This window comes from Mastigoproctus giganteus, chromosome 5 (genome assembly GCF_048544385.1).
Source record: "Mastigoproctus giganteus isolate SK-2022 chromosome 5, ASM4854438v1, whole genome shotgun sequence".
Lineage (NCBI taxonomy): Eukaryota > Metazoa > Arthropoda > Arachnida > Uropygi > Thelyphonidae > Mastigoproctus > Mastigoproctus giganteus.
The window spans coordinates 36,596,380-36,618,197 of NC_143579.1; the positions used below are offsets into that span (position 1 = coordinate 36,596,380).

The 21,818-nt window shown below is 30.9% G+C and overlaps 1 protein-coding gene across 1 annotated transcript in view; it reads right to left on the bottom strand.

Moving 5' to 3' along the window:
• Window positions 1–19,683: 19,683 nt before the first annotated feature.
• Window positions 19,684–21,818, bottom strand: part of LOC150085306 (voltage-gated potassium channel subunit beta-2-like) — a 355,409-nt gene continuing 353,274 nt past the window's right edge. The window contains exon 16 of the mRNA XM_090373139.1: window positions 19,684–19,919. Coding sequence (XP_090229265.1) covers window positions 19,839–19,919 — 81 coding nt within the window. The 3' untranslated portion in view covers window positions 19,684–19,838. The remainder of the gene's footprint in view (window positions 19,920–21,818) is intronic.

Genomic DNA, 21,818 nt, shown 5'->3' on the forward strand with positions numbered 1-21,818 from the left:
TGGTCCCTCAATTAATTGTTGTAATTAGATCCACAAAAAATATTGTAAACCAAAATTATTGTTAATTGAGTATATGAAATACATGTTAAAGGTTTAATCTGTGCTGGAACCATCAAAAGTTGAACTTTGTCACAGAAAAACTGTACTTTATAACATAGTACTGTACAGTATTTGAACATTGCTAAAATTGTTAAAAACATATGTAGTAATACTGTAAATTGACAAAAAAAATTCTTACCTTTAGCTAAAAAAAATCATTGCTTAACAATCGTTTTGCATAACTTTAAAACTGTTTTCATATTTTGAAATAATTTCTTGATTTGTTTGCACAGAAGTTGATTTTCTGCTTTTTGGGGATGTGATTATTGATTTAATTTAGGAAAATTGCAACAAATTTACAAAAATCCAGGAGCAAGATCTATGTTTTTGTTGTTATTTGGTTTTCAGGAGCATTAGCAACTGAGGCCATATTGCTCCGGGCAAGATCTATGAATGATCACAATAAAATTATAAAAATCAATGTAAAAGACTGTTAAGCAATTGAACAATTGAAATAGTCTGTCTCTCCTTCCCCCTAAATTATGAAAATTAAAGAGAGAGAGAGAGAGAGAGATTGAAAAGGCAAAATACACAGAGAGATGGACTCGAAACATTGATAGTCATTATTGCATGACTTTAGAGGAGCACTGTGTTGGTTTAAAAGAATTATGTGAATTTTAGAGTGCTTTGAATGGACAAAAATGATGACCGTGTGGCTTATGAGCAGTTTTCCTTGGTCAAAAATAACACTTACAAATGTTATTGTACTGATATCGTTAATTGAAACTTTCATTGTTGATTAAACATTTGGGTATCCAATGACAGACTGATCATTAATCAAAGGTTATAATATGGTGATTTACATTTATTTAGTATAAATTTTACACCTTTTTCAAAGGAAAATGTTCTCTCTCTCTCTCTCACACACACACACACACAGTGTGTTCCACTGGTTAGGAGTTACATATACATACAACTCTCAACTAGTGGTATACATTTGAGGCAGAGGTGTAACAATGCAGCACATTTCAAAGGGATCAGAGTATAAAATGACTCAATCATTAGTCAAGATATATATATATATATATATATATATATATATATTTATACAATACAAATAATGTGTCATGTATACATACAAGATGTGAACAAAAAAATTTCGGGGACTGACTTTGTGTCTTGAAATTGTAATAAGTTTTGACTTGTTACTACATGTTTGGTGACTCATTTAGACACAGTAATGCATAAATTATCTGTTTATCTGCAGTCAGTCAATGTGCATTGAATAGGTGTTTTGGCACATGATTCTACTTTGATGCAAATTCACTACTGAGTAGTGAATTTGCATGAAATTTTGTTTCAGATTAGGGAAAAGTGTAACAGAAACCCACAAAATATTAAAAATAGCTTTTGGAGAAAAGATTGTGTGTTATTCAAAAACTTTTTAGTGGTTCACAAAGTTTAAAGAGGGCCATTTGTCCTTTGAAAGTGATACTCACTCTAACTACCCTTCAACTTAAAAATCCAATGATTCAAATGATGTGTGTTTGTGGTATGATCAGGAGTGATCATTTAACTGTCCATTAAGTTGCTGGTTAAAGAGGTATTTGTGGGATATGTCAGTCAATTTCAATATAAGAACTGAGTACTATGTCTTAATGAGGTTGACTCTCACATCCACACTAGTGGTCACAGAGCAAGGCAAGTTCTTGCATTTCAGGATCTTCATCGACATGCTGATCTGCATCTTATTTTTTTTTTACATCATTAGTATTCAAAAATTGTGGGTGTATGGCTGTGACCCAAAAAAGGCCCAGCCCAGACCCTCCCCTCCATTTTCTCTAAGGCAAAAAAAAACCCCAAACAATCTCAATAAAGTGTTCATGTTCATTGTATTTTTTGACTCACAGGGCATTGTTCATTTTTAATTTTTCCTCTATGTATCCTGTAGTTTCAGTACACTGTGAACCCGGAATAAGTTCTACAATACTATTCAGAGAAAACAGCCAAAAAAGTAGGCTTCAGAAAATTGGCACTGCATGATGACGATGCAGCTGCTTCATCCAAATTGGTGTTTTTCATTCAACAGTTTTGTATGAAACCACCCCATCCCTGTGATTTTCCCAAAGTCCCTCCTTGAAAGTTCACAGTTGCATTTGGAGGTCCTAGGGACCTCCAAATGCAACTGTGAATATTTTTTACAGATTTGCAGTGACTGAGGGAAACACATCAGAGGAACTATGAATGCTTCCAAAAGCTGTAAAAGCACTGGAATCCATGTGTACAGTTCAAGGAGACTACTTTGAAGAAGGTCAATTCAAGTTTGCCAGTTAGCTGAATCATTTTCAAAATATTAGTTTATTCCCTGAACTTTTTTATAACATCTTGTATATACATGTAATGGGTTGGGGGCTCCAATTTATTTTTGTAGTACCAGTTTTCTGTAGTTATCTGTACAAAATCAGATAAAGAAAGGAAGATAAGTCAAAAATGCACATGTAAATATCAGAAATCTAAATATGATATTATGAATTATATCATGACAGTGATTCATGCAACTGTAAGCATTAAAGTATAATAAAATCATAACTTATAAGGCTTTATATTTTTATTGAATGAAGGTACAAGTGAAGAGCAAGAGTAGTTAACTTTTTAAACAATCCACCAGTGTAAAATTTTGTAGGTTAAATTTAAAAATGTATTAGTTCTGATGTTTTTTAATTTTAAATAAGTAGTAAAAAAAAAATATTAATTTCACATTTAAATCATTATTTTAGCACAATGTATACTTCTACATATCACAGATTGGGTATATTTAAGACAGAAATACTGAGGAATTACAGTTACACTGAATTTAGAATAACAACCCTACATAGTGATTACTTATAGTAAATATAATTGTGCATTTGCTTAAAAGTTAACAAAATAATGTTTATCGTAGTACAGAGATAATTTGTAGAAGAATAGAAACAAAGAAATGCCTGTGGCCTTATACAACTTGAATCAATGCATATTTTAAATAAATTAACATAAGAATTTTTTTTAATATTTACATAATATTGAAAAAATTAAAACTTCATTAATTACAAGAGCTAAGCTCTCCATAAAGGTGCATATATTATATATATATATATAAAGCCATTTTATTTTTTAAGTAATAGCACTTGGGCAACATATAATATGCCTGAGAGACAAAAGTTAAGGCTTTTCAAATGTGCATCAGTCTTCTTGCACAATAGAAATGAAAATGTATGATTTCTAGTACAAAATATATTACCAAGGCACTTTGGGACTGCATTATAAATATTACAGCCTTGTTATTTGGAGCATAACGAATTGATGAATATTTTTATTTATATATTCACATTTATGTAGTATATAGCTTGGATTATAAAAAGAGATTTCTAAATTTTTGCTTTTAAAATCAGGCAGAATCTCAATTAAACTGTCATCTCTGGAAGATTCCAGTCAGCTCTAAAGTTCAAAAGCTTACAGACGTGCACAGCAGTCTGTATTTGAACAGTGCTTTTGTTTGTGCTCTGTGAACTTTGCATTCTTTGACCTAATGTGAGATAAAATTACATATTTAAAAGAATTTGGTCATTGGCATCATGTATTGCCATTTATCAAGAAGATATCCCAACCTGTTTGAGTCACATTCTTTCAATTTACACTGATAATTACATGAGATTAAATACAAACAAAACCTTTGATTTTGTTTTCATGAACACAGCTTTAAAAACTGAATCAGGAGGTTCAGAATAAGCTAAAAGATTTTGTGCTTTCACTTTCACAGGAGAGAAAATTTACAGGCATCATAAAGATATAACTAATATATTCTGCTGTTATGTAGAAACTGATTTAAATTTTTGCAAAGATTATAAAAGTAACCTTTGAAATGTAGAAATACAAATGTTGTTATTTAATAGGAATGAAATAATCTATAATTAACTATTTATTCAAAGTTAATACAATTTTATATATATATATATATATATTAATTCACAAAATACCTGATTGAAAGGATGACAATTTGCATATTAAGTGGGGCATAAATTATGTTGTTTAATTCATATAGAGTTTATTCTTGGGATCTGTGAAATTCTGTTACAATTAATCAGTTAACTACTGATGCACCTATTTATTTAAGCATATCATGTGATTGTGAGGGGAACTTTCAGATCAGTAGTTAAAAATTGAATGTAATGAAGGATAAATCTATTAAATTTTTGATAGAGAAAGTGTGATTATACATTAACAGTTTAAAAAAAAAAAAAAAAAAAGAGAGAAATTTTTTTTTAAAGCAGTGAAAAAATCAGATAAGAACTACAGTTCAGGGCACCATGCATTCATTGATGAGCATGGACAGTGAAATACTAGCAATGAAAAATTGGTTAAGACCTTATATTTTCAATTAGAAGGTAATAATATAGAACTTGGGCATGTGTCATATCTTCAAAGAGTTTAAACATGGAAGGACCAGCAAACACCCAATATCCTGTCAGTTTTTCCTTAAGGAAAATTCTAATTTAAAATTATTAATATTTAATGAGTTATAATGAGGTGGTTGAGGCCTGGAGTGGCAGAAACTTCCTTTTATGGAAATCATTTGCTGCTCATAATGCAATGCCAAGGTAGATGATATGAGTAATGTAGATAAAGGATACATGTGAAAGTCAGCTAAAAACTAACTTTTTTTTTTTTTCCTGACTTGTCGACATCAGTTTGCCTTACTTTGAAAAGAGGCAAAGATTTTTATTCCATCACTCTTTAAAATACATGGAACAAGCTTGAAGCCTTTGGGCATAAATATATCTGGATCGCGTATAAAAAAAAAATCTTAGTATAATAGCATTAAATATCACTTGATAAAAGGGTGTAAAGTATTAGTGTTATGTGATGGCCATCACACACACGTGTATATAAATATATATCTGTCCATATTAACTTAAATATAATGACTGTTCATATTCATTGCCCATATAATAGTTGCACCCAAAGTTTAAAAATTTGTCATTTTTATTTCCCTATATTAAAAGTCACTTTATTTTGTTAGTTTTTGGTTTATGCATTGAAAAATGGCATATTTTTATGAATAATAACTGTTAAATACCCCTCTGATTTAGAAGTTTCCAATAATCAGGTGTCCATTTTTTTAAAATAAATTTAGTTTACTTCCAGTTTTTAAACAAGTCTGTGTTTTTTTTAAATAAATATATATATATATATATATATATATATATATATTTTTTTTTTTTTTTTTTAATGGGTTTATAATATTAGGTAAAAAAAATTTCTGGACTTCAATATCATATATTTTGACAGGCATGTTTACATATTTGATTTATGTGCTAAAGAGTTAAAACTTTTAATAACTTATGTTTATTTTTTATATTTCATTTTTTATTTATTTTTGACTGAGCTGATACTGTATAAGCTTGCTTTTTTGTATCATTTGGCAATACTAATTTCAGTTTTTTTTTTTTTTTTTTTTTTAAGTAGCATTAACAACTCAGGTGTTTAGTGCTCCACTGGTTGTTATTAGTAGTTTGCTCCATGTTATGCATTAAGAGAAATTGTTTAGGAATTTTATGGTGCACAACTGTAGAAACCCAGATGCTGAAACTAAGATTTACTATAATGTCCCCCATCCCCCCACTCCCAGCAAAAAAAGAAAAAGAAAAAAAGTGGATATATAAATATCCCATAAGGCAATGAAAGATTACAATGTACAGTAACAGTTCAAGGTCTAATTTTTTATTATATTATATTCCAAATTTCCTGTCTTATTTACATTATTTTTATTTATTTATTTTTTTAATATTATGGCAAACATAATTAAGGCTATAGCAAGCTATCTTGGTGTCTGGGCTCTTGTCTTTGGTGTACTCCCCAACCCTTCCCCTAAGTAGAGATAATGATATGATAGTTATTAACTGTGGTACAAAATCCATTTATTCTTTACACAGAAGAGTATCAAATATTTGAAATAGGGATTACTTGCATTTCTTATGACGTAATAAGTAATACTGTACAATCTAGCTTTTCAATAATGTTAAACCGTAACCTACAATATGTTGCCAAAAGGTATACAATAGCAATCACATGTAATGTGACTTTATAATTAAAAAAAAAAAAAAAAAAGTAAAGTGCAGCCATTATCAACCCACTGCAGGATGGAAGCCTCCTCAACAATTCATGCTGAGGGAAAATGGACCATAATCTGCCACGCTGGTCCAGTGCGGGTTGGCAGATCGACCGTATTCAGCAGTCAGGGGCTTGAACCCCAGTCTACTTAAAGAGCGTGTACTACTGCACTCCCTCCTGCCCACTCAGCTACGGAGGCCTTGACTTTATAATTACTAAGTATGAAAGTTGCAAGGAATGCACACAGATTACATTCTTAAGGCATATCAGGCTGATGATAGCCTACTAACTTTAAAAAGAGAAAGACGAGACAGTTGCTACTAAAACGAGAAAGTCCGGAAGTAAGGCAGCAGCCATTATCAATCCATTGCAGAATAGAAGCCTCCTCAACAATTCATGTTCAAGGAAATGAACTATAATCTGCTATGCTGGTTCAGTGCGGGTTGGCATATTGACTGTATTTAGCAGTCTGAAGCTTGACCCTGGTCTACTCAAAGAGCGTATGCTACTGTATTCCCACTCCTGACCACTCACTCGGCTATGGAGGTTCTTAGACGGATATTGACAACAACAGAAATATCGTGGATAGTTTGTGCATGTGGATTCTATTTCAAGGTTGGAAAATTATGGACATCATCTCATCCCTCTCCAAAAAAAAGAGAGCATTACTAAAATGTTTAATGAGTTGAATGGGCAGGTCAGAGAAGAGAGCTTCATAGCTTCGGTTATCAGGGGCTGCTTACAGACCTTTAATCACACCATGCCCATGTTAAAGACTTTGATGCACATGATGTAAAGAACTTGTAACATGCATGGATGACATGGAATTATAATATGGAGTTTAAAATCACACTCCACATTGCTCTATTCAGATTGACACATGAATTTGCCATCAGCTATTTACTGGCCCCCCTTAAGTAGATGGTTGTGCCACAACAGCTAATGACATTAACCACTGCTGGCCACCTTGACATTTTGAACAGTACAACACTCAACACCCTCCTTTTTAAAATTTCTGCCCTCTTTCAAATATAAATTGAAAAGACTATCAATTCTACATTGAACTGTCCCAAACTTGCCATCTCTTGGGTAACCTATCCCTATGATCTACAACACACTCAAACTTCATGAGATATAGCTTTTTGTTGCTCCCTAAGGTTTCATATTTGTGTCCCCTGGTTTCTTATTTCTCCTGCCAGTGAGAACATAATCCCCTCCATTTTATTTATCCACTTCAGGGCATTATACACCTCAGTCAGATGTATAAAACCCTGAAGAGTGTCAACACTTTGGGGAGGCCAAGGTGTCTAGTTACCAAATTATACAGTTTGCACCTTTTAAATTATTCCTCATTGGCACAATGATTAGTACTACTTACCAAGCTAGTTGTCATTTAAACACCTTTCTAGAACCATCTTTTTTTGGGTGTAACCTCCGGACCTGTATGCTATATTTCAAGTGTGGAGTCACCATTGTCTCATAGAATAATGACATCCTTCTCCCTACTTGCAAAAGTGCTATAAATCATTGATAGGATACCATTCCTGACCACCTTTTACACTACACGGTAAACTTCATATTTGATTGTGTGTTAACTCCGTAAGTCTTTTTCACGCTGAACCACTTTTTAACTCCTTTATATTCAGAAATGGTAAACCTTAGTTGCCATTTTTTCATATTTGCAAAAGGTCCAAATCCTTTTTTGGAGCAAAAGAGACTAGTTCTGGTCATTTAACACATTCCAGATCATTAAAAAAAAACCAGCTTCACAGCTTCTCTTGTACTCTCTCATCACTGTTAGTGAGGAAAATTAGAAAAAAGAGCAGCTCTGACACTGATTCCCAAGGGACTTGGCTACTGAACGACAGAGTTATCCAGTGAATTATCCTTTTTTACTTCTTTCTTGTAGTGTTGTATTACGTAAGAATGTTTTATTTTAAAGTGAAAGAATACCTGTTATGGCCTAATTAATGTTTTATCATTTAAAAATCAGAATAATGATTGTTATAAAGCTCCCTATACTAAAATCCTTTAATCAGTAGTAATTACAAAAAATGATTCCTGTTTTTTTTTTCTCCACCTTCACCTCAGATATTTCTATTCTTAGTACTAGCTGTGGAATAAGGTACATGAACTGCTATGCATCCTTTTTCCCCTTATTATTTTCATGATTCTAATTGATATGGTTAACTACAACTAATTACTTGCTGAAATTAGTTTGGAAAGCTTTTTCTTCGATGGCTACTTTGATTTAATAAGAATAGTTTTTGACAAACATATTTCAACTCTTCAGTGGCCAACCATGTCCTCAACTTCATTGAGCCACTTTGAAGGAATAGCAAGTTATTCCTGATGACATGACAGACATTACAAGGGTGTGTTAAAGGATAAAAGCTGTCATCACTGTTGTGGGCATAGAATTATCCATGCCCACAACATGGTGATCAGAATGTCACTGACTGATGCTGAACATGTAAGAGCATTATACAGTCATGTATTCTTAATCGGGAATTTCATTAACTGGTAACTCCCATAATCCAGCATTTTTCTGGGTAGTGATATTTTAAAAATTTTCATAGGTATTATTAAAGTTAATATATTAATCTTTTTTATTAATTAATTATTAATAATTATTTTATTTAGTGTTTATCCCAGTGTTTTTTTCACAATTTATAAGATAATAACATTATTACCCAGATTATGCAAATCATAAAATCCTAAAATTAAAAATGACCTTGAACTTAAAAGGTGGTTGTTGTTGTTTTTTTTTTTTTTTTTTTTTCAGTGTGGTTTTTTTTCTGTTTTTCAGACAAGAAATTACATAACCTAACTTAAGTATTATCATATATTCATGTATTTGGTTCTGTGGAACTTTTGTTCAGTAGCCATTCTACTGTTTTAAACTATATAAGCAGAACTCTTGTTTGCTCACCCAGTGTTTTCCAACCTTGGCTTCCATTCTACTATACTACAGCAGTAATTAACACTTATGCTTAACCTTCCATTACAGGTAATGCTGATATATTCAGGATCATCTACATTCATTCCAGTATTTCTTAAGACTTAATTTTTGTGCTCATTTCTTGCAACTTCCATTATCCTTCTTTATTTCTGTTTCAATACATTAAATACAGTATCCATGCAAAAGACTTACTGTGACTGAACACTGATATATCATGTGGCATGAGTGAAAAATTTGTAACATTATTGAAAGTGTCAAATTGTGACTACACAATGCAGTTTGCAACTACTGATAAAATACTCCAATACCAAATTCAAATTAACTGATTTTAGTACTGTTTTTTAAATGAATATACTACAATAAAAATTACAAAAGTAATGATGAACAAGTAAGCCACAGAAAGGGGTATAATCATTGAAGGAGCAGTAACTGAAAAGGTGGATTCATATACCTACCTGGGACAAGTCATTAGCTGTAATAATTATGAATGGCTGGAAGTCAAGAGAAAAATAAATTTTGGATGGATAGCATTCAAAATATATAGTCACATACTGAGGAGCAATATCCCAATTTGTCTGAAACATAAAATAATGAACCAATGTATACTCCCCACCATGACTTATGGAAGTGAAACTTAGGCATTCACCAAAAGAATGGAAGAGAAGCTGAAAACTACATAGCGAAGAATGGAATGAATTATATTGGGAATCACGCTATTAGATAAGAAGAGGAACACGTAGATTAGGCAGTAAATACAAATAAAGGACATTCTTATCAAAACTAAAGAACTGAAATGGACTTGGGCAGGACACACAGCTAGAAGACATGGTGACAGATGGACTAAGAAAATAACAATGGCACCCAAGAGGAGCTAAAAGAAAGTCTGGAAGACAACGGAGATGGACAGATCCATTTACTACCCACGAACTAGAGTTCATGAGTAGTGAATGGATGGCCATTGCACAAAAAAGAAGGAACTGGAAAGTTGCTGGAGAGGCTTTCATCGTGCAGTGGATTGAAAATGGCTTCTGATGATGATAATACTAAAAATACATTTTAGTCTTGTTTATACTCCAGCACAACCATTAAGTCAGAAGATTTTACAATAAATCAAAAATAGAATCGTTAATCTTATTTAGCAGTCACGGGCTAGAATCACAGTCCACTCAAAGAGTGTGTGCTACTGAATTCTTGCTTCGACCACTCAGGTACTATGCTAATGTAAATATCGTCAACTTTTTTTTTTATTAAGTATAAGCTGATTTCTATAATTTCTACTTTTATAATAGCATATCAATAGTATTATTTTTGGTATGTAAATACCAAATATCATTAAAATTAATATATATGAATTAAAATATGCTTCATTTTATTTACATGTGAATAAATATTAATATATACTGCATGGACCTGCACTGGTCTGGGTCCAAGGTTGCCAGATCTTGGGTGCCCATCTGTATGATCAAGTGGTGGGCACTTTTTATTATCTAACAAACAATATAACGAATCATAAATTGTAATTTTAAAAAAAAAGCAGATTCATAAAAATAATTCTTAAAATGCAGAATTTTAAATTATATCAAAAACTAGCAAAAAACTAGCATAAGTCACCAACACATTGTCATCTGTTCTTAAAAAAAAAAGTCACCAACCTTACATTTCATTCTGAACTGTGTATTAGATTATCCCTTGAGATATATTTCTTCCATGTTGTGTGTGTGTGTGTGTGTGTGTGTGTGTGAGTATATGATCTTTATTCCTAATGTCTTAAGGCTCTCTGTCAATATCCCATATTACTGAAGTCAATCTAGAACAATGGCTTCAGGTATATGAGGGCTATAAAACATTAATGTGTAAGTTAGGCAAAAGTCTTTTGTGTTTTGTAGCTAAGGTATGAAGTTTGCTACAAAATGCATCAGTATTATATTGTGAATAAAGTTAAGCATTACAAGCAAATTACTAACTTCTGCTTAGGGAGCAGTACCATTTACTTGAAATGTAAGACTGGGAAAACTAACTTTTTTCACCATATGAGATTGATGCATTTTGTAACAAACTTAGTTTGTTGTTAGCTACGGTCCTGCCAAGGCTTTTACCAATTCATGTACATTAATATTCTATCTTGCTTGATTTTCATTTCCTGAATCAAAAAAAAGAAGGAAAAAAAAGTAATCTTTTCCTAACCTTTTTTTACATCTTGCACTGTTATTATTTCTTTACAAATAAAAGGCAGTTGTGTTGTTCCATCTCTCAATTTAACTTCTTGCCAAATTCCAGTATTGCTGAATATCACTCATTCTAACATAATCAAGAAAACAGCAAAATAAAAAGAATAAATGACTGAATGGTTCCTTCTCTCTCTCTCTCTCTCTCCATACTTTTATTAATAAACTAGCATATTAAACTATATACATAATAAGATCTCCATAAAAGTTCTTAGCGCTTTTCTTAGTATTGATATATAAAAAACCTTGGTATAATGTTTCCTTTAAATAGTTTTTCATTTCATATCTTACTGTTACCTGAAACTATAAAATTTTTCATCACAAGTTTGTTTCCCCTTAATTTTTATTTTTTACAAGTAACTAACTGATTAAACAATTTTTCTTGAAATAATAAAGAAAACACATTATGTGCAGCACGTATGCTTTCTTTTTTTTATCATGATCCATTTCACAATAAGAAGTCATGGGTAAAGAAAAGTTTTTTTCTATGTTACTTACACATTTACAATTTTAATTATTTTGTATTGATGTCTTTATGCAGTTCTAGATATAAAAGCCACTTGTTCTATTTTATTACCCTCATGCCTTTTTCAAATATACTCATTGTTGTTTTGTTTTCTAATAAGCTGAAATAATTATTCAATACAAATATTACAGAAGAGTTCTCTTGCATTTCTGCACCTTATTCACATTTAGCCAATTATACTTTCGTGCTTTTTTTTTTTTTTTTTTTAATTTATGCAGTACAGTTTAGCTAAGTACAAAAAATTCTTTTAATGCTACAGATTCCAACTTTAAATAATTAACAGATATAATGCAATTATAAAACATGATTATGTATTAATATATACAATTGAAAGCATATAAATTTGGGAATGAATTGTAAATTACTTAATTTATTGATTAGAGCACATTAATATCTTAGCTAACTGACTAGCATTCCTTTCAAAAGTATAAAACTGCATTAACATCATACAAGCATAACTTTGTGCAATAATAAATAATGAATTTTATATATTTCAGAATATCTATTTACATAGTTGCATATATGCATCTTCAATAAGTAACTATATTGGTATATAGTACAATATACCTTTTTTTTTCATATATTTTAACAAGATTTGAAATAGTTTCTCTCTAAGGAAAGTATTCTATCAACTAATGCCCTGAAAAGAGTGAAAGCTTTTATTTTATTTTATTATTTTTCTGAATGTGCTTTCTCAATTTCATTATGTTATTATTAGTCTATTCTACATAATGTTTGTAATATTTTTAAATATAAAAAAGAAAAACTGCCATCTAAATACATTAATTTCAGTTTACCATATCAAAGATTTAATATTAAAAAACAAGTGCTAATCTTGCAGTTAGTTTATATACAGATGACATGACATTTACACAAGTCTAAAGTGACATTTTTGCAGTTTTAATGGTGGAAAAATTTTGAAAAGTGTCAGATTTGTGATTGTATCTTGATGATAAAAATTTGCTTTTGTTTTACATAGGAAAATAAATACAGTGGAAACTCAACTCAGATACTTTTTGGATTAATCAACTATGAAGTCAGCTCTACTTCATAGTTGATTAATGAAGTATGCTAATTGGTTTCCACCATATTTAAATAATACTTAAAAATGTGCATCTGTATAACATATACACAAATTGCATTTATTAAAATCTAAGGCAACATTTTTTCATATTTTTGGTACTGATATTAAAAGATCAACTCAGAATTATGACCATCCTTATAAACAGCCTTGAGAATTAAAAAAAAAAAAAAAAAAAAAAAAAAAAAAACCCAGCAGTGACTGAATGACAGAGTACTGAGGTCGCAAATGTGACCATAAATTTGAGTTTTAATTTTTGAAGAGTAAAAATATCAAAAAACCTCTCCTGACAAGAATTGAAAATTTTCTAATTTTTAATCCACTGTTTAACATTTTATAAGAGTGTAGACTATAGCAGTTTTGCATTAAGTAATAAAAATACCTGTCTTTTACATTTTTCATCCTGAACAGAAAATTTTAATATTTTTGCAGTTCAATCCTTTCTGTTTAGTACATAGCAGACTTAAAACAGATACAATCCTTTATTAAAAATGGATTTGAACATAATCTATAAAATCCCACTTAGTTTACTGACCTTTGACTATTCAGTTTTTCAGCTACAGTCAATAAAAATATATTTCTCAGAAAACATATATATTGGCATTAAATCAAAGTGAAACACTTAACAGTATAACTAAAAAAAAAAAAAAAAAAATCTGATGGGGGGAGGAAGTCTTATATGGTCATATGATTAACAAAGGAGAATGCATGAAGTGCACAGTGATTATGATATAATATATGTACATGCATTTATTTTATACATGCTTTTGCAACTTAAAACAGCACAAATATGGTCTTGAATGTACAATCATTCAGGCATTTAAGCAGTTGCATATGTTGGTCATCTAACAACAGATCCATGCAGATTGAATGATGTATTAGCCATTATTGGTGGAACACCAGAGCTTCAGCTACTGGCTACTCTTCAAAGAGGAAGGGACTTACAACCCAAGATGTGGAACATACTCTTGGCAGAGTATGTTCAGCATCTGCTATGTGGTCCAATGAGTTCTAAAATATGGAACATATTCTAATGAGATGAATAAAGTGTGACTCCCTGTTTGTTTGTGCAGTGGATTGTTGTGTGGTCCAATAAACTATATGATTTTACTGTTAAAACATTAAAAAGAGTGCTGCATGTAAAATGCAATGGGCAGTGATAATAGCCAATCACCGCATTTGGGAGGTACTAATTGAAAAGGACAGTGATTCCAAGTGATGATGAATGATATGGAGTTGATTAGTGATGCAGTTAAGAACTAAGACAGCCTGGAAATGAGAATGATAAACTGGATAGATTTTCTGATTTCCCATCCTTTTTTTTTTGTTTGAGATTTGGAAATGTTAAAAGACAGTAACAAAACTGTACTAAAGACTGCAGTTTTGCTATGAGTATCAATTTGGGAATTCTACTGCCTTTGTGGTCAGTTAATAATTATATACTCTGCCAGTTTATTATACAGGATGAGGTAAAAATCCTGTTTCAAGGATTTCTAATTTTTTTTGATAGTCATTCTTTTTAATTTGTATTAAACTTTTCTTGGGGTTTACCATTCTAAAGAATTTTCTGTGAATACCAAGAGAAAGTGTATTCATAACTGATGTTAAATTATTATGAATAGCTTGTATTTCTTTTTAACTGTGGAATAAGAAATGCAAGGGTATTCATAATAATTTGATCCACTCTGCCCAATCCATCCATCTTCCGATGTTCAGAAACGAGGCTCCACATTACATCTGAATTTTACATAATACTTCATTATGACATGAAATAGCAATATATAAAAATCTAAACTATAAGATTAAATACTAAAGGTTTGAATTAATCATTAACTAAATAATCTAACATACAATAAATAATGACCACTGGTCTTGTTGTCATCAGCGAGCTGCTGACTATAGGTTTAGAGTAAGTTCCACATTTCCTACTTATTTAGACTAAACTGATGGAGCATTTTATTCATGATTATTGTAAAATGCTATATTATAAATCAAAAATTGGCATTATTAATAAGCTATACATTATAATTACATACTGCATTTATTGTTTTGCATGTTTTTATATATATATGAGACTGTCAATCAGCATTAAATGGTTAAAACTTTAAAACAGCTCAAAGGCATTCCATTACCAACAGTGAAATTTGCAGACAGATATATTTATATTCAATTTTTCTCAAAAAATTATTATATCTTAAAGACTGTCATCCTTTCTTGCTTTTCCCAATTGGCTGTACTATCAAAAAAAGTACTGTAAGCATATTTCCCCCCGCTACAACACTAGTGGCTGGCATCTTTTAAAGGAATATAGAGAAGCAAGTTTGTGACCAACTCTAAAATGTAATAGATTAAAAAAAGATTCTTGCAACTATTTTTAAAGGAAGCTAGTAAAAATGGGAATTAGACCAATCCTCCAATTTGTTTTGAATAAAGCCTGCAAAAGTAAGGAGACACTGAGAAAATAAAGGAGGGGGGGGGGGTTAATTCCTGTTTATAATCCAGTACAACCACTAGTTCAAAGGAGCTTACAATGTGGTTTAAGCTTGTGTGACTACTAAATATGGTTAAGAATATAGTCATTAACCATATTTAGTAGTCACACAAGCTTAAACCACATTCCACTCAAATGCATGTGCATTACTGCACTCGCCTAATCAGTGCTGCCTTAAAAACATCTATGTTAAGGATGTTGCAGCCTTGTAAACATAAATATGCATATTGCATCACTTTTTAATACTGGATATTTTTCTGTAATAAGTACTTAGTATTAAGTAGTGCATATTCCACCATAATTGCTGCCAGCTACTTTGAGATAAACAGATTAGGCAATTATTCTAAATTGTTGATTTCCACTTTATTTACAGTGAAAATGTGAGGTGTATTTTAAAAAATGAAAATGATTTGCAGTCGTAATACTATTAGGCTGGATTAAAGATGCAAGTTGTATTTTTACAAGCCAGGCAAAATTATCTGTTTGCCAATAGGAATGTTTAGAAGTTAACTTGATAAGTAATAATAATTAATGCAGACTTTGTCTATGAGTATTTGCTGAAGAAAAATGATAATGAGTGATTGTTCTGTTAGAGAAAGTATTATTATCTTTCAACTTTATACAGAAAAAAAGTAATTAAAGTCATCTTGCATTACATCTGCTGTTATTCATATTAACTTCAGTTGTTTGGATGGCACACGCGTAACAAGTTTTAGTCTTGCACTATACTGGAAAACTCGCTTCTTAAACTACATTATAAGTTTTGATGTGTAGATTAAAAAACAGTTTCATTCTGTTAAGCTATACATAATGCCCCTGATGATTAGACAATACTGTGTCCTTTAATGGATTATCCCTTTTTGGCTAGATATAAATTCTGTTTATTATCTATGGCCAAAGCCAGAAATCCTGGCTTTGTGTTGAATAGTAGAAAGTGGTACTTACGTATAATATACTTTTTACCATTATTTTGCAAATTTATTAGGAAATGTTTTATAGTTATGCATTATTCATTTTGGAGATTATAATAGAAATGATGTCAACATATTTCTTTTTGAAATAACAGTCAACATAGGCACAGAGTTTTGAAAGAAGCTTTATGCTGTAAGATCATGTTCATAAAATAAACATGCATAAAGTGTCCATTTCTGTCATATTTAATTTTAAAAAAACAAATATTCTCTTATACTCCAAGATTGCCATACAGTAAGAGGGGTATTGATGACTTCGTTGTTATGGTGAAGTGCAGATTTGAATGCACAACATGTGTAACTCCAAACACACACACACACACACTCATGGCTGACATGCAGAGAAAAGAAACAACTATTATTATAAATATTGAAAAATAGAAAACCATTCAAAAATAGCACTTTGTTAATCTGAACATATTTTTGAAGGGATTAATAAAAGTAAGCAAGAAAATAAATTTTCCAGATATGAAACTTTACTGTTAATATACTATATTTTTTAGTGGATGAATATAAAAATTACAAAAAGGTCTAAATAAAAAAAAATAGTGAATTTCCTAAAATGTATTTTTCATAATTATAAAAGACTTAAGACAAAGAAGACAGTCTTACCTTAGCAACTCTCAGAACATATAAGTAATTTTGATTGTCTATGAAGTTAATGAGTAAAAAAAGTAAAATGAAGAATTTTTCAAGAAATAATATTTGCATTGTTCTTTTACATAAATTTTATCATATTACATGATATCAGAAAATAAAAATATAATACCAAAACAAGTAATAATAAAATACCATACCTAACGTTTGTTCAATGCACTTAATAAATTTGGTATTTTATAACTGTTGAATTATGTCTAGCCTCCTCCAGTAAAATAAGATGAAACACACCATTCTTATTAAATACAAAATAAAGAAGTAAAATGTATAGAAATAGATTATTTTTATAAATTTTTTTACTAGTATTGCATTATAATATGTAGTATACAGCTACTCTGATACATTTAGACTTTAGAAATAATGTTATAAATATATACATAATGAATATGTATTCCACCAAGCCTCATTTATGTTACTTTTACAATATACAACCTAAAATACAAGCAGTTCTTTTTTCAAGTATCAACAAAATCGAAAATATGAACATTAATTGCAATAAATAAATGCTAAACATTCATAAATACGCTATTTCAAGCCATGCACGTAGCTATACAATACTAAAGTACTACTTTAGTATTGTATAGCTACATATACTACTGTGCGTTCGTTCGTTTGTTTGTTCAGGCAGATGAGAGCTCTGACTGACTTTACATAACATAAAGCAGTTACCACACTGATGTTACAAAGAGTGGTTGTGCTGCTGTTCATTTTTACTGTCTTGTCTTATTTCAAATTTATCCCATTTATTAATATTGTACAGTATGCCAAAACAAAGTAATACTACGGATAGTGATATTAATAAAAAGAAACAGCAAAGAGAAATAACACTGGAAACAAAATATGAGTTTGTAAGCAAAAGTGATTTCATTATTCTTCATCATCATCATCGACTGATAATGATAAAGAATAAAAACATTCTTTAATGTTTGTATACATAAATAATTTCTTTATTATTATAATTTGCATGATTTTAAAGGCTCTGTTTTCATTCCTTTGGATAAATTAATCATTGTTTAAGCATAAACTTGTTTTTGACCTTTATTTAACATATGTCTATGGGAAATGAATTCCTGGTTTACAAGTTTCGCATTACGAGTGCGCACTAGGAATGAATTAACTCGTAAAGTCAAGAAATACCTGTGTATGTATATATATATATATATATTTTTTTTTTATATATATATAATTCAGAGTTTGATATAATATTAGTATGTTTCGCTATACTTTTCAATTTATATGATGCCCACAGTTATGCATGCATATGCAACTGAAGCTTATTTTTGGTGTGTTAAATTGAAATAACAAATGTTATCTGTCAAAAATGATATATTTTTAATGTTATTATATTTAAAACTTTTTAAATATATTTGTCATCATCCATACTAGAGAAATTATATCTTTTGAATCAATCCGATATTACTTATATCAAATATATTTTGACAGAAAAAACAGTATAGTTCGTTTGTAATATGTAGAGTTACATGTAATTTATATTGAAAAATGAAACAAATGAACACTAAATATAATGCAAAGTTGACCTAGAGGCAAAATAATAAGGGCAGCTATTTCTTGATAGTATGGCTTATGCTGAGAATGAAATGTATACTACAAAACCATCTTGCAAACCCCTAAAATTTATTCCTCTTAGCCAAAAAACTTTCAGTTTTCTCTGTATTTATATTGACATAAAAATGTTAAAACTGAAACAAAATCATAATGTTGTAATAAATGTTCTTTCAAAAATGATAAAAGCATTATATAATGTGCAATCTATAAATTACGTGAATATGAGTTTTCCCCGTTAACATAATTTTGTTTAATGTAGCATCAGCACCAGAACTTTATTTCAGCTCACCCAACTGCTTTAAATCAATTTCAATGAAATCACAATATTTAAGGCTATGTTACATCATACCACTTATATCAGGGACGACAAAATTTTTCACTGGCATGTGCCAAAAAATGAAAAATTTTATTATTTAATTTAAGGTATGCCCATACAGTTATTTGAATTATCTCTATACTTAATAATAATATGGATTTATTAATTTTTCACATTAATCTTATTAAAGAACAGACAAAAAAAAAAGATAACATTTTAATACAAAATTGAGAATATATAATAAAATAATGTATTTATATATTTGTTTGAATGTTTCTGCATAATTTTTGCCCATAGTTCTTTGATATTTGTTATTAGACCTCCCAAATAAGGAATAGGTACAGAATTCAGAATAGGCCCTTGTACATCGGCATAAGGTGAAGTTAGCAATGACACTATTATGAAAGTTTCCTTCAGTAGCATTCGAATTATTTGTCATCCCTCACCTAAACAAAGTATAACGTTCAGGTTTTCTTTACAAAACAAATTCAGTAAAAAAAAAAAAAAAAAACCAAACATTCTTATTTTGACATGGCCATGTTTTTTACTCTGAGAATTGCAAGAAAGGTTAAAAATAATTTTCAACTCAGTAAAAAATTAATAATTATATAAGTTTTGCATCTATCAACATCATGATATATACAAAACTATTTCAACTTCAGCTTGGTTTCTTATAATTAAATTTTTACAATTAATTACTGGATAACACAAGCATTTAGAACAGAGTCTATTACCCCACCACTTCTAACAGGACTTTCACCAACTCTACTGTGACTCTCTTCATCTCTGGGTATAATGGTATCATCTTCTACTGCACCAGGACTTCTGGAATCCCAGGTGACCTGGTTTGGCATTAGTCACCTTTGCAATCTCATTGGTTTATTGTCCAAAATTTTTTCAATTTCACTGAGCAATGTACTAGTTAATTTGGGTACAATCTATAAATAAAAAAAATTACATACTACAGAGCATACTTTACACAACTACAAAATTTGTACATTTTGCCTTTAAAAAACAAAATTTCATGCTGAATCCTAAAATTTAATTTAAAACCATTAACTTTTTTTTAAATAGCACAAAAGAAAAAAAAAAAGAATTTTACACAATAAAACTAATTAGAATTCAAGATTAAGAATTCAAGAATATTATGTGGATGATTTAAAAAGCATGGTTAATCATCAGTAACAAATAAAATGTAGAAGGGTGAACTGAAACTGAATCCATATGCAATGACAAAAATTGTACCACCCATTTTTAATTATGGTGCTGGTATACTGGCTGCCTTAAACAGTTAAAATGTCAGTTCATCTGGCCCATTAGCAGGAATTTCTCAGACAATCAGAGAGGTATAAGAAATCACAGAATCCAGAAAGGTAACAATGCAGCCATTTTAAATCCGTTGATTACTCGTGCTGTAGTAAGTGTAAATTATGTATGGCTGCATGTATCTTCTTTCTTCAGTGGACAAAGAAAACACATATAAGACCAGAAATACAGAAAGAAAGCTGTATAACGTATAAGCCTGGAAAGAGGAATGCTAATAACATGCACCAAATCATGGCTCTTTGAAATTAAACATTGGCTAGCTGTGGTCCTGGGTTAGCATATGTGATTACTGTTATACACTACCCTCACAATGCGTATGTACTAATCTCGTAATGTGAACACTGTTGCAAGACTATTTTTATGACAGTACTGCCATGAAATTTGCTTTGGTGCTAGTATGGGGCTTAGAGGGGAACAGGTATCCTGTGTGTTATCAGACACTCAGCCTAAAACACTGATGGATCCAATATCTCTCTATTACAGAAGATTTAGGAGAAGTCCGGTTGGCCTGCCTCCCTAAAATCCACTCATGTGCACCTTCTCGATGGTAAGCCATGTTAGGTCACTTAGGTGGCAACGAACGTGTAGAGTGGTTCTCTTCAAGAGGCCTGGTCAGCGTGAAGAGGAAAAGACCAAACCCTCCAGCATGAGAGCAAAACAATACAAATGGCCTTCAGTCCCCAGCAGCTTTCACTCTCCCTCTTATGGCAGCGAGAGGATCAGAGTGGAAGCAGAGGGTGCTAAGAATCTCTGGGTACGACCAGGCTGCCATGCACGGAAATTGAACTTGTCCTGTTATAACGTACGATCACTCATCGGTGAAGACAGGATATTAGAGCTGGAAAAGGAATTAGAAAATGTGAATTGGAATATCATCGGTTTGGCTGAAACAAGAAGAAGAAATGAATCACTTATAAGTTTATTAAGTGGAAATCTGCTGTATACCAATGGAAACAGTGAAAGGAGTGAAGGTGGAGTTGGGTTTCTGGTCCATAAAGATTTTAAAAACAACATTTTGGAATTCAAAAGTACATCACCAAGGGTGTCAAGGCTAATACTCAAGATTTCTAAGAGGTACAAGCTAAAGATTATAATGATTTATGCACCAACATCAAGCCATGATGATGAAGAGGTTAAAGAAATGTACACCGAAATTGAGAGTCTTCTAGATGAGCAGAAAACCCACTACACTATTATTATGGGGGGACTTCAATGCTAAGGTTGGAAAAAGGCAAAACAGCGCAGAAAGAGAAACTATAGGAAATTTTGGAATTAGTGAAAGAAATAAAAGAGGTGAAAGACTTGTGGAATTTGCAGAATCTCAAGGACTGTCAGTAATGAACACTTTTTTCAAGAAAAGGGTGAACAGAAAGTGGACATGGAAGAGTCCAAATGGATTAACAACTAATGAAATCGACTTCATCCTCACTAACAGAAGATACATTGTGAATGATGTTACCGTCCTGAATAAGGTAAATGTTGGAAGTGATCACAGAATGGTAAGATGTACA